Genomic DNA, 12,812 nt, shown 5'->3' with positions numbered 1-12,812 from the left:
TGACTTCAATTGATTTAATAACTACTCTACACTTGAAGACTTCTGAGGACTGTGCAGCCAAGGCACACCTAAAAATAACATTTAGGTCCAAGAACCACTAAGACAGTTTTGGAAAATGCAAAACATAACTGCAGCCCCTTTCTCTTACATCTCATGGGTTGGAAGGGAACAAAGGACTGTTTTGTAGTGTTTTGATGATGATATGCCCTGGATATGCCCAAAATATTGCCAGTGTGATTCTTTGTCATTGCTGATGAGGAGATTTGAAAGAGCTTCCTTCTGGATACATGATTAAATATTGGTTCAAATGATTTGAACTGAGGTAATAAGGATATAACTGGTCTTTTGGGAGCTGTGATCCAGACTCTTCAGCTGAATGCTTAGTTTTACCCCACTCCTGTGAAAATCCAGAGTGTGCTAGAAATAAGACCTTTTCTAGTCATTTGCAAAGTATCCAGAAATACTTGGGAATGAGAGATAAGAAGTTGAAAAAGTAACTCCAAAAGCTGTTCCTGTTGCAGCAAGTTTGTATTAATTCTGTCTGGATCATGTAATGAAAACAAGTCTTCTGCTCATTAGGCTGAAAGCTGACTGCATAACATACTAAAATGTGTTTTTAACCAGCAAGACTCCTGGAAAGTCCATGAGCTGTGTTGGACAGAGCAGTGCCACAGGCCTAGCTGGAGCTGAAGACTTCTCTGGGAGGAGGTTGTGTGATAGATAGATGGATGGATGGATGGATGGATGGATGGATGGATGGATGGATGGATGGATGAAGTGCTGCTGCTACCTCTTCACAAAATTTGCACTCCTCCTCACAAAGGAGCTTGTATTTAATATTTTGTGCAGTAGCATATCTCACCATAACCAGAGAATTTGGTTGTGATTTTCACTCAGTGCTCCTTTGTTAAAAGTGATATCCAGCTGTCTTAAAAGAAATTTGTGGAGGTAAAGCTCACAAATCTTACTGGATTTTCAAACAGCATGTTAACTAGTCCTTGTATCTACAAACAGCATATGTTAATGAACACAAATTCATCTTTCTGTGAAAAAAATTATGACAATCTATGTAGTCCCATGAAACTCAGCCTTCAAGCCCAAAATCAAATTACTGAAACCAGTCGAGTAACTGTAAGATTTAAGGTGATATGTGACATGGTTTTGAATAGACAGACTTAACTCTGTCATTTCATAAGAGCCTAGTACTTGATCTGAAACCAATAATGTTTTGGAGAGTACGTTCTATGTATAACTTTATAACGAGATACTGATCTAGAATTCAGGCATGTATGCTGCCAAGTAGAGTTTGGAGACTGGTACAGCACAGGTGAGGGTGCAGTGGTTTAGGGGGATTAGGTAAAGCTGAGGAGTCGCCAAAAAGAAGAGCCCCCTGAATGGTGTCTGAGAGTAGGAGCAGAATGAGAGGCAGCAGAAGGCCTGAGGTAGGAACATACCCTAAGAGGCTGGCCCAGGGTAAAAGGAGGAAATTTCCTTGGAACTGTGGATCCAAGGCCATCGGTACTGTTTGGTTGCTTGGGTTTACAAGGAGAAACCATGGAAGCCAGAAAAGGATTCTGCGACCTTACCTTGCAAGAGAGCAGCTCGTGCTGCTGTTTTTTTATGGAGGTCACCTACAAGGAAAAACACACGCTGGGCAGAATTTGAAATTGCAGCCTTGCTGGATTAGCATTGCTCCACGTGTCCTTCCCTACATTGTCACCTTCTAGAGACCAACTTCTTCAGATTTTTCAATGACTTTATTGTATATCCAGTCCTAAAATGGAACAGATGAGTGAAAACAGTTTAAAAGTCCCCTGCTTGCTTCAGGCTGGCCTTGGGCTTCTCACGTGTGGATGCACCTGTGCAAATCTGCCTTGAGTGAGCTGGAGCTAATCTGGGATTGCCAAGTAGCAGAACATGATGCCTTTGCTTCACTCACATGCATTTCCCCACACTCACCAGCACTGCACATGGTTCCAGTATGGTAAGAAAGGGCAAGGCCCCCTTACCCCTGCTTGGAGCTGCCTCCTACTTGTGCAGCAAGAAATGCTCTGGGATTGTGCAGCACCTTCTAGAAGAACAGTAACAAGATTAAATTTTTTAAAATCCCCTTATCCTTTACCCATATTGGGGTCACTTTGTCTTCCCCCTTCCTTCTCACCTTTGTTAGATCAGGAGGAGATGATGTGCTGAATGCCATCCCTGACACTACAAGACAGACTCCCTGCTTTTCAGGAGGATTACCACAAGCTTGAATATAGTGGCTAAGAACCCTGTGAACCCAGGTTTTGGGCACTGTGGAGGAATATTATCAGAAATCTAAGACATCTAGAAAATATTTCCAGTGCATAGCTACATATTCTGATAAGATCTGTAATATGCTGGTTGAGGAGAGCAAGCAAGTCATCCACTGTTGGCACATTTTCTGTGTGCCAGAGCTTTACAGTATTTAAAAATGCAAAACATGTAACTAGCAAATTTCCAAAGTGCCCGTAAAACACAAGAACAATTCTAGACTCAGTCCTTTTTTAATTTTCTGGCTCTGTCTGTATAAAGCAGCCACCACAATATTGCTGCCAGAAGAGGTATGTTTTTATTACATCTATTGACATACTTTCACATGCAATTTTAGCAGAGACAAAGCACAGCTGGGCTTTAGCTTGCTATTGAAGGTAAAACCCAATCTGCAGTAGGCTAATTTCGCTGAAATAAAACCAAGACTTTTATGGTTAAAAATCCCTTTGGAGATACCTCAGCAAATTTGTTTTGTGAAACAAATAATTAAACAAAAGTATAATTTCACTTCAGGGTGTTGTGAAGACAAGGGATTAATATTTGTAAATGTCTCCATGAAAATCAGGTTACAGGACTGTATTTCACCACAAAGCAAGGCGAGAATATATATATATATATATATATATATATATATATATATATATATATATATATATAAAATCATGAAACAAGTACAGCTATTCATTGCAGAGGGATGCAACTTTTTCTGAACCTGTTCCAGGATGAAGTGTGACACTGCCCAGCTCTTGGAGCACAGAGGAAGGGTCCCAGCACATGCCATCCCCAGGAGTGCAGGACTGAGTCTGGGGCTGTGAATTCTGCTGTGACCAGAGTGTTGAGCTAAGGCTCAGCTGGATGTGAGCACAATTAAACTGTCCCCTGACTGGAATTAGCTTGGAGGCTGAACAAAACCAGCCTGCAAAGTGCCTTGTAAATATACCTTCAGAAAGAGCTCCTCCTGAAGTATCATGCTGTGCAGAGGCTATGGCTTCCTCCATCCCTTCTTCCAGGCCAAAGGGGAATCTCATGTCTGCCAGTAGGTTCCTTTAGATCAGAGTTTTCCCCAAGAAGGGCAGCTTTTCTTTCAGAAGCAGATAATGGTAGTTCTAGGACAGCAGACAAACCATTCATGCACATGAACAAAATTTTCATGTCAACAAAAAAAGCCATTAAAAAAAAAGCATCAAACACCTTCCTCTCTGTCCCCTTTCCCCAGACAACACACACTAGAAAACATCAGGGCCTAGCATTGAGGATTTCAACCTGTAAGATTTAAATTTCATGAATTCTAGAGAAAGGAGGAGAATGGAAAAAGGAAACAGAGGTGTCAGGAAGGCTATCAAAGAATGCAAAATTATTTACTTGATAACAGACTTCTCAAATTATTTACAACTCTACTGGAAAGCAATAGACCTTTTGGCTTGTGACCTGCTTACTGCTGTTTGCTGTGATAAGTTTGAGTGAAAAGGTGGTGGCTTTTGCTAAAAAGAAATTTGAAATAATAATGAAACATTATTTCCCCAGCAAAGGTTTTATATATTGGAAGAGTCTTTATAGTTAAAAAATAACCTGGGCATCAGGCAAATCAGGCAGAGAGGTCTGTCTGTTCTTCACTGACACACATTACCTGTTAGTGGGCTGTAGAGGGGTATATCAGGCCTTACACCCAGACTCCTTTTGCAGAACAGATTTTGAATTGTTTAAAATAGATTTTGTTTTAGAATTGTTTTAGAATTGTTTAGAATAGATTTTTAATTGTTCAGATTTTTAATAATCTTCATTGTGGCTATGCATCCCTTTGTGCCTAGGAAGCATCATAACCAGCTTAAAGCATCAGGGTTCATTGGGGGAATCCACTTGATAGATCCAAAGGAAAGGATCAAAACAGACCTTTGTAATTCAACAGGAATAAATCTGGTCCAGCTCCCTGAAAACGAGAAAGACAAGGACTGCCAGGGGGTCAGGCAACCTTGGAGCTTAGACAATTTTACTTTTCAAATTTTGTGGGTTGACTCTACTTAGTTATGAGACTGAATTGCTAATAAAATTAATTAGAAGCATTATAAATTGGTCATCCCAAGAGTATTTCTACTTGAAGTAGTCATTAATTATTCTGACTAGAATTGTCTATCTTTTCTATTTATAGGCTGGCCATGGGCGACACTGACTGTTCTTGGGTTCCTGTACTGCTATGCTCATGTTGGAATTGAATGGGAGCAGAAGTACACTGCACATTAGGAATGATGCAAACAATTAAGGCAGGTTGATGGTTTTTCTACACTGGATATTCTATCTGCACAAGGGTGAGCCAGACCAAGTCTTCAGTCCATGTATTAAAACCAAAAGCTCATTTAATTGATTCTGGATTGCAAATGCAGTAATTGAACTGCAGAAACACTGATGGGCTGCGGCTGGGGGTGGGGAGAAATTATGAAGCATTTTAAATAATGTTATTTTTGTAAAACAGCATCTTTGTGACTCTGTACATTAGAAGCATGCATCTCAGAACAGGTATCTTATATATGTTGAGGGTTGTTTTCATGTTTTGCTGCCTATTTTGAGATATTGAAGAAAAAAAAAGTTCTACCTTGGAGAATTCAAAAAGCCCAGTCTCTCACAAATGGTGTCCAGGGGCATGTAGGGCTGTGCCCTGCACTTACACTACTCTGTGAAGGGCATGATGCTCATCAGTTCTTCTTGATTGCTTTCTGACATAAGCTAGAACATTTTGTATTCTCATTGACTGGAGTAGTTCTGCCTTAAGCTACTTTTTCACCTACTGTAGCAAAGCCTACTTTTTCTTTTTAATGTCTTCATTTAAAATCTTGCCTTTAAAATAACACCTTTTTGGTAACCTTAGAAATGGTTTTGTTTCTTTAAAAAGAGTGAGTAGGGAGAAAGGTCTTTTCTTACAGAACAGCTTTCCTTTTTAATCAAATAAGCTCTTAAAGCTCCTTGGGCTTTAAGTGGTCTCTGCCTTGTCTTAGAGCTAAAGCATTAAATACTACCTTTATTTTGGGGCTAATACCACCTTCAGACTGTTGAGTCTGCCTCGTGTATTGTTCTGTTACAAAAGGAGATATCTCCAGTCTGGGTGAATGGTAAATCTGTTCAGTCTGCTTCATTCTGTGGTGTCCAAGCAATCAGCTCCTGCAATATATTGCAGATACCCTGGGAGGAACTTTTTAAGAGCTTTAGAAAAAAAAACAGAATGGTCCAATACAGTGGCACCAAATTAGCTGGAGCTTCATATCCTTTGGCCACAGCCAGACCTGTAACAGCAGCATCTTTGCCCAAAAGTTGTATTGTCCAAAGCTGGGAAGGTCACACCTACAGGTGTCCAGGTTGCAGGTTGCTTTGGCACATGTTGTTTTCTAAGGGGAGACCCTTCCCCTGTCTGATATTACGGGTGTTTCCTACACTGTTCTGTTTTAAACTGACACTGAAGAGCAGCCAGAAGACCTTTAGTCTTTCTAAAGTTAGACATTCCCCCTAGCCATGGTCAAAAGGCCACAAGTTCTGGAGTAGAGTTCTTCCAAAAGCAGCTTCCTCCACCCAAAGCATGTCAAAACTTGTTCCATGTCCCTGGCAGACATTTCAGCCTGTTGGGAATTAGTATCCTACTGTCCATCACTCCTGCAGCTTCAGCCAAGTCTGATGTAACTTATCCATTCAACAAGAAATTCAGTTCCTGAGACAGGCTTCTGCTCATTGCCTGCATTTCTGATGTCTCTGCTGCTCACAACTATGGCAGCCTTCTTGTTACCCTCCATTTATTTCTGAAGAAATAAGGGCAGAGGCTTCAGCTCTCTGTCCATGCAGAGAAAAGCTCATCCCTTGCTGTTTCAAAGCAGAATCTCCAGCCTTTTATTTGAAGAGTCCCCCAGCTCCCCCACCATGAGAATGCCATGATTTCCCCTGGAAGCTATTTCTAGGAGACACCATGGCCTGTTGAAAATAACTTACCTTGAATGCTGCCTGGCCAAAGACATGGCTCTCGTGACTGACTGGATGATGACCACAGGGATTTTCTCTGCCACAGAGTATATGGCTCTAAGCCTCTGAATTTACTAAAAGGATCTGAGATTGGCTTCCATTTTGGGGCAACACTGAGCTAAGGGCAAGAACTTTCTCAGACTTTGCTCAAACTTTGTAATTAAACGGAATTAACATTAGAGCAAAAATTCATGAATCTGTTCAGAGTCTTATTGATTACCATTATTACATGAACCGAAGTGCTACTGAGTGATTGGATTCCAATTTGTATGTATGCAGAACTTCCGTCTCCAATATGGAAATGACCCTGAAGGTCATATAGAGCATGCTTATTTCTGAACTAAAATAGTTTTCTGTTTTTTTTTGGTGCTTTTTATATCTTTTATAATTTTGTAAGTTTTTCTGTTTCTATAAATAAAGCTGAAATGGACTGTTGGCTTGAGAGCTGTCTTGGGAAACTATAGCCTTGTGTAAGAAAAATATGCATTCCACTGTTGTGGAGAAACACTGCTATGCACTGGAAGCCTGCAGGATGGGTGCAATGCAGACTGGTCACTTTTCTCCCTGTTGTGCACTGCATGGAACATGCCTTCCCTAATGGTGTGAGTTTAAAAAGCAAATAAGCCTTTTGTGGCTGGCTTAAGGAAAGACTTAAGCATGTGAAATTTCTGAGAAGAGCAGCATGCACATAAAATGATGCTTCCCACTCACAAAGTTCCTTCTTAGTCCTGCATATACAGCAGCTGTCAGCATGGGGTGCGTTCAGTCAGGCAGCACACAACTCTCCACCTGAAGCACTCCAAACTTGCTGTTCACTTACTCCTTGAGCTTGGAGACACATTCCTCAGTGTGGCCTGAGAAGTGATTCTTCATTTGGCACCTGATGTAATTGTGTGGTAGCCCAAAGTGCCATCCTCCAAGCAAGGCCTCTGTCCTAAAGTGGGGAAGGTTTGCAGAGACCTGGGAGAAAGAGACCTCCAAACACTGAGAAAAAGCTAGCTAAGGGGTGTAGGAAACAGGTGACAAGGACAGACATGACCAAAGTAAGACATTTGCCATTTTGCGCCAAAGGGGAGCACTTCTGGTTGGGGTGAGGGGAGCAGCAGACACTGACTACTACTGCTGTAAGACCCTAAAAGCCACAAAAGTGCAATGACCAGAAAAAACTCCAAAGGTGGTGGCTCTGATAATGAGCTGAACAGCTACACAATGGCTACTGACAAGAAGAGTTCACAAGCGACTTTGAAAAGCTGTCTAAGTGACTAGCAAGTGTAATATATAGTGAGATATGGCTTTAATGGTTACCACAAAGCTGTAGTAAAGTCTCTTGCACACACACACCCACCCTTGCTCTAGCCCCTCCTTAGTTAACAGAGCCACTGTCATTACTGGGGAAGATTATATTAAGTAGCTCTTTCTTTAATTCTGCATTGATTAGAGGGTGAGCAAGGCTTTGCTCACCTATCTCTTTCACATCTGAGAGCTAAAAGCAGCTTAGCTGGAATAGCCAGCTTACCATAGGTCAGAAGAAAAACAGCTTAACTGCGAAAACCTGCAGCAATTTTGTTATTAGTCACAGCAATAACGCAAGGCCTGTCCTTTCTCTTGCACACCCACCTAATTTTCTTCGTCAGCACTAACCCTTGAGCCGGTCACAGTTTGCACTTGCTGAGGGGAAAGGCTCTCCTTCCTCTGGTTTAGCGGCAGGATAGTCTTCAAGAAGCTGTGAAGAGCAAGGAGATTGCTATGCATGGTCTGTCACAACTTCTCCTCACGGTTCTTTATAGTTTCCCCCCCTTCCACAAGTAGTGCAGCTCATTATTGCTTTCCAAAATAACTCCCAGCACACAGCCACTTGTTAGTCAAGGCATATATTTTAATCCAGCAAGGATAGCTGAAATACTGCTCAATGCAAAGCCTGTGTGAAGAACACTGTGCCTGTTACATCTTTGAGGAAGAGGGGAAATCTGCATTACAATAGATCATTTCTTGCATTATGGGACCTCTGAGAGCCAACCCTTCCTGGTGGGTCCCCATGGATACCCAGGGGTGTTCTGTGCACATGCACTGAATTCAACAGTCCAACCAGGAGCTGCTTGTGGAGCGGCTCCTCTGTTAGTTATGTGTAAAGAAGACAATGAAGACAACTTTGGTGGTTTTTAATTTTCTGCTTCATGCAAAAACAATCACATCCAACACAGGTCCTGGCAGGGCATGTGAGAATGAGTCCCAGCTGCCTGTGGCACCAGTCACCTACACCCAGCCTACGGATGGACAATGTGGCTCAGCCATCCTCAGCCTAGGGGACCCGCACTGGCAGCTCCAAGCTTGAGCGGTTTTTCCAGATGCCACCAATGCCCAGGAGGACTGGAAAAGGAAAATTCTAGTGGATATGATACACTTTAGGCACTGCACAAGAGACGGAGCTGAAGGGTGTCAAGGCTCAACTTTGAGGAGGCCTCAGCACCGCTCCCTTTAGTTCCCACAAGCTTCAGCAATGTAAGTGAACTGCTCCAAGAGGAAAAAGGGGTGTGCACTCTGTACCCACTAGAGATGATGCCAGGATTAAAACTATGTTCAAAAATCTCTTCATTCCTTGTGCTGGGAATCACAGAGATCCATGTGAGAACAAGTTAAGCTAACATCAGGATCTAACAGGTAGATTTTGACCACGAATTAAGCCGCACCACCTTTCTTAATATCCAGGGGCAGCTCAATGTGTAAATAGCCTTAGGTAGCTGCATATCAGCACCTTTCAGCAACAGAACAAATTAAATGGGCTACCTGTGGCCTGTGCCTTCCACAGCAATGGTCAGCCTGCAGGTAACAGAAATGCATTCTATCCACAGGGATTTAAGAAAAGCTTTATATATGGTCAGGTAGCTGAAGTGAATCGTTGCAGACAGGTGTATCAGCCAGCCACTTAAAATTAAAGTTTACTGAAGAAGTAGCACAGAAATATAACTTCAGTTATGACCTGTGGCATTTAAATTGTATTGGCACTCCTTCTGGAGCTGATCTTTCTTGACAAAATTAATTAAGTTTTATGGACCGCAGCATTTTTATCCCTGCACTAGCGCATTTGAGTTTCCAAAATTAGGTGGCAAAAATAGAAGAACTGGAAATGATACTAGAAGATCAGAAACAGCTACACTGTTCGTAAATTAATTAAAAGGCAAGTCATGGAAAAAATTAGGTCCAGTTGATTTTTTTTTTTTTTTTAGACTACTGCCAGAAGGATGAAGGTTGCTTTAGGGGCTCAGATATGTGGGAGGATTACCATATAATAAGCCACAATTCAGAGATAAAAATAAGCATTTATGAGACAGTTCTTGAAGTGATGCTGTTGCTAATTTATAGTTTATGGGTTTCTTTACTCTTGTGGTAATAGTTTTGTGCTGAGGTGGTAATTCATGCTGAAATCACAGGCTAATAACTTGCATTTGGTCATATATTTGCTCCAGGCCACTTCAGTGACCTCTCCACTGCCTTTCCCCAGCTCTTGGCATCCTTTCTCAAGGCTACCTTTGGATCCAACTCTTTTGACCCACACTTCACACACCACTGCTGGTGCCATCTGCCCAACTTTCACTCAGGTTATTCTTCTCAAAGTTCCTCAATTTGATCAAGTCCTGCCAAACATCACTTGCTAAAAATAAGAGACCTCCAAAGGGTCTGAAGACATCCTGCTTGTTTTAAACAGTTATGCCAATAACTGCTGACACCATGAACTGCAGGTTGGGTATGAGGCCTGACATAGGTGTAAGGCTTTAAAAAGTATGATGGCCATTCAAAATAAAATAACATGCCACTTTTGGAGTACTTGAGGGTTCTTGCTGGTTGAGGAAATGTCTATTTTAAGAAAAATTACATTTTCATACTAATCAGGTTTCCAAACTTAATCTTTAAAACTTTGAGACTGCTGGCAGTAACCCAAGGGCACTCTCTGACAGTGGCAGAGACAACTGAGGCAGGGTAAAGTATCTCACAGCTTCTTCCAGCAGGCAAATCATGACTCAGAGGGCTACAGCCCTTTACAACCCCCAGCCAAAGGAGCTTCCTGGGCAGTCAGTCCGATTTGCCCTTGTGCCAGTGTTGTGCTTCCCTTTCCTGCTCCCTCCCTAATGTCTGCCCCCCTCTGTGAGTGTAACCTAGAAACCCACCCTCTCACACCTCATTTTCCAAGGTTTTCCTCGGATGCTTATGTGAGACACAGACAGGTTTCCTCCATAACGGATTTTCCTGGGTAAAGGAAATGCAGCAAATTCAAGCTACAAAGATGGGTATCCAGGGCTGTACTTCAGCTACATTATATGCTGCTTCCATTTGCTGCTGTGACCTTACACTCTTCTCCCTGGTTTACACTGGGGTCAGAGCAACCAGCCTGCAGCCTTTCAGCACACCTGGCCATAGCTGCTCTATTTGCTGCTCACAAATGAGAGGCACCCACCCCCGTTTTACAGAGCTATTTATGATTTGTGTTGGCAGAATTGTAATTTCATGCAGTATTTCATGCACACTTCCTGTACACTTTCCTAAAGGATGCTTCTTCCAATTTAGCTTTCAGCTGAACAGCTTTACATTTTTTTCTGTTCATTTCCACTATCCAGGTTGTATGTGCAGTGTTATCATTCTAAAGGGAAAAAAAATAAATACTTCATGTTGACTTGGGGCACTATATGGATTATCTTAGCTTTCTTCCCAGTTCTCATGCTGAGAGTGTTCAATACATTTTCCTGTTATCACTGGTTCTTCTAAAGTACCTTCTGCTTAACTGTAAAACTCACCAAAAAAGATTGCTGGAGAGTTTTGAAAGCAATCTGTTTCTCCTTTCTAAGCCCTGCTTGCTTTTCTTGTTGAGCTGTCTTTTTGGTCCCATTGCTGAGCACACAGTAGCTCCCAGGCTTAGTAGTGCACTCCCTGTGCTACTGCTGCTTAGCATTTCCCCCAAGTGGCAGCCCCTGATGAAGAAGAAGCCATAATCTTCCTTTTATAGAAAATCAACATGTGTAATAGACAGCCAAAGTTTCTTTGTGCCCCCAGTTTTGTAAGCTGGGAGACTGGGAATGTGGAAGGAAATTCCAGTGCAAAAGCATAAACCCCTCAGATTTGCACATAGAAACTGCAGTGACATTTACAGGGGGTCTGTGTCCCCCTCCCCAGGCAGGAATTAATAGCAAAGCTCATACTTCACCCTCATCCACCTAAACAGAAATATCTTCAAGAAAATCTCTACAAGGAAGCAAATCTTAAAAAGAACCAAAACCTCTGCAAGGTTTCTCAGACACTCCTGCCTCCGTAAGTACTTAAAGTGGAGCTGCAGGGAGAAAGCTTCAGAATTGGTGATGATGGATGGAGCTGCCAAACTTAAGCTTGTTTTAAACCTACACCTGTGCCATGGGGCAGCTTAAATTTGAATTTGGCTGTGCTATGTAAGGACTTGAACTTAATTAGGAAAGGGGAAGCAGGAATGGAAAAGGAAAGGGAAAAAAAAGCAAAAAGACAAGGCTTGAGCACATGTATTTTACAGATACAGCTGTGCATGAGCATCTTGGTAGCTACTTCTGACAGGCTTCAGGAGTTCACTTTCCCTAATGCCTTTTTTGGATTTCTCACAGGTTTTTACTCATCCTGTCTTTCAAGAACAGGACATGTTAGTTCCCCCAGCTGCCACATACCAACACAGAAGTTGTGGTGAGTTAGAATGAAAGAAGCACAGACTCAATCTTCTAGGTGAAAATACTTGTATTGGCTGAGATTCTTTATATGTGTGTTGCAATTAAACCCCTGACACCTCTGGCAGCAATAGATACCATAGCAACACAGCATCCTTCCCAGCATTTTCTGGTTGGCTACACATCCTTACTAACCAGCCTAACTCCTGGAGCAGAAGGCAAGCACAGAGAACAGCTAATCAGCCAAGGTCTCCTCAAGCCTCCGTGTTGGGGGCAGCACCTGCTTCCCACTGGGTGAGGGGCTCAGTGCTCTCCCCGAGCTTTGTTGGGGTCTCCTGAGCATTGCCCTGCACCAGGCACACACACTGCTGGGACATGCTGAACAGGAATGGTTTTGATTTTTACTTAGTGCTCTGGGAGCAAATAAAACCCATTGCTATTGCACACATGTGTGAGGGGGAAGGATTTGCTGCAGTTCAGTCCCACTGGCTCTCACAGCACAGAAGAGCTGGTTTGTGCTGGTTGTCTTTACTCCACTGCAAAAAAGCACTAGAGACAGAGTGCTTCTGACTTTAACACAGCTTTAAAATGCACCACAGAGCAACTAAAGAACCTCCATTACCAAATGCAGAACTTAAAACTGCGTAGGCAGCACTCACCTCCCCACAAGCTGATGCACTGCTGACCGCTGCCGGGAGTTCCTGCTGCTGCACACCCAGACGGGTAAAGACCCCGTGTGCCTGGCAGGTGTCCCCAGCAGCTGCACACTAATTCATAACCAAACAGAATGACAATACCTGCTCCAGCTATTTCTGAGAAAAATCAGTGCTTTAAAAACCTTCTGTC

General features: G+C 42.5%; 1 protein-coding gene and 1 long non-coding RNA gene across 3 annotated transcripts in view; one reads left to right on the top strand and one right to left on the bottom strand.

The window, feature by feature from the left end:
- Positions 1 to 6,602, top strand: part of HHAT (hedgehog acyltransferase) — a 146,634-nt gene extending 140,032 nt beyond the window's left edge. For both annotated transcript variants that reach the window (XM_088053830.1, XM_088053831.1), the window contains one exon: positions 4,442 to 6,602. In XM_088053830.1, the coding sequence (XP_087909956.1) occupies positions 4,442 to 4,533 (92 nt within the window). In that variant the 3' untranslated portion in view covers positions 4,534 to 6,602. The remainder of the gene's footprint in view (positions 1 to 4,441) is intronic.
- A 327-nt stretch (positions 6,603 to 6,929) lies between these two features.
- Positions 6,930 to 12,764, bottom strand: LOC148184604 (uncharacterized). Its single transcript, XR_015772313.1, has 3 exons — positions 12,626 to 12,764; positions 7,909 to 8,014; positions 6,930 to 7,251 (listed from the first exon to the last, which is right to left on the bottom strand). It is a non-coding gene; the product is annotated as an uncharacterized LOC148184604 (long non-coding RNA).
- Between the last annotated feature and the right edge of the window lie 48 nt (positions 12,765 to 12,812).

The sequence above is a fragment of the Pseudopodoces humilis genome, chromosome 3, assembly GCF_049639895.1.
Source record: "Pseudopodoces humilis isolate 2021_Gansu_Grassland_sample_001 chromosome 3, ASM4963989v1, whole genome shotgun sequence".
Lineage (NCBI taxonomy): Eukaryota > Metazoa > Chordata > Aves > Passeriformes > Paridae > Pseudopodoces > Pseudopodoces humilis.
This window is presented reverse-complemented; position numbering and strand designations above follow the sequence as displayed.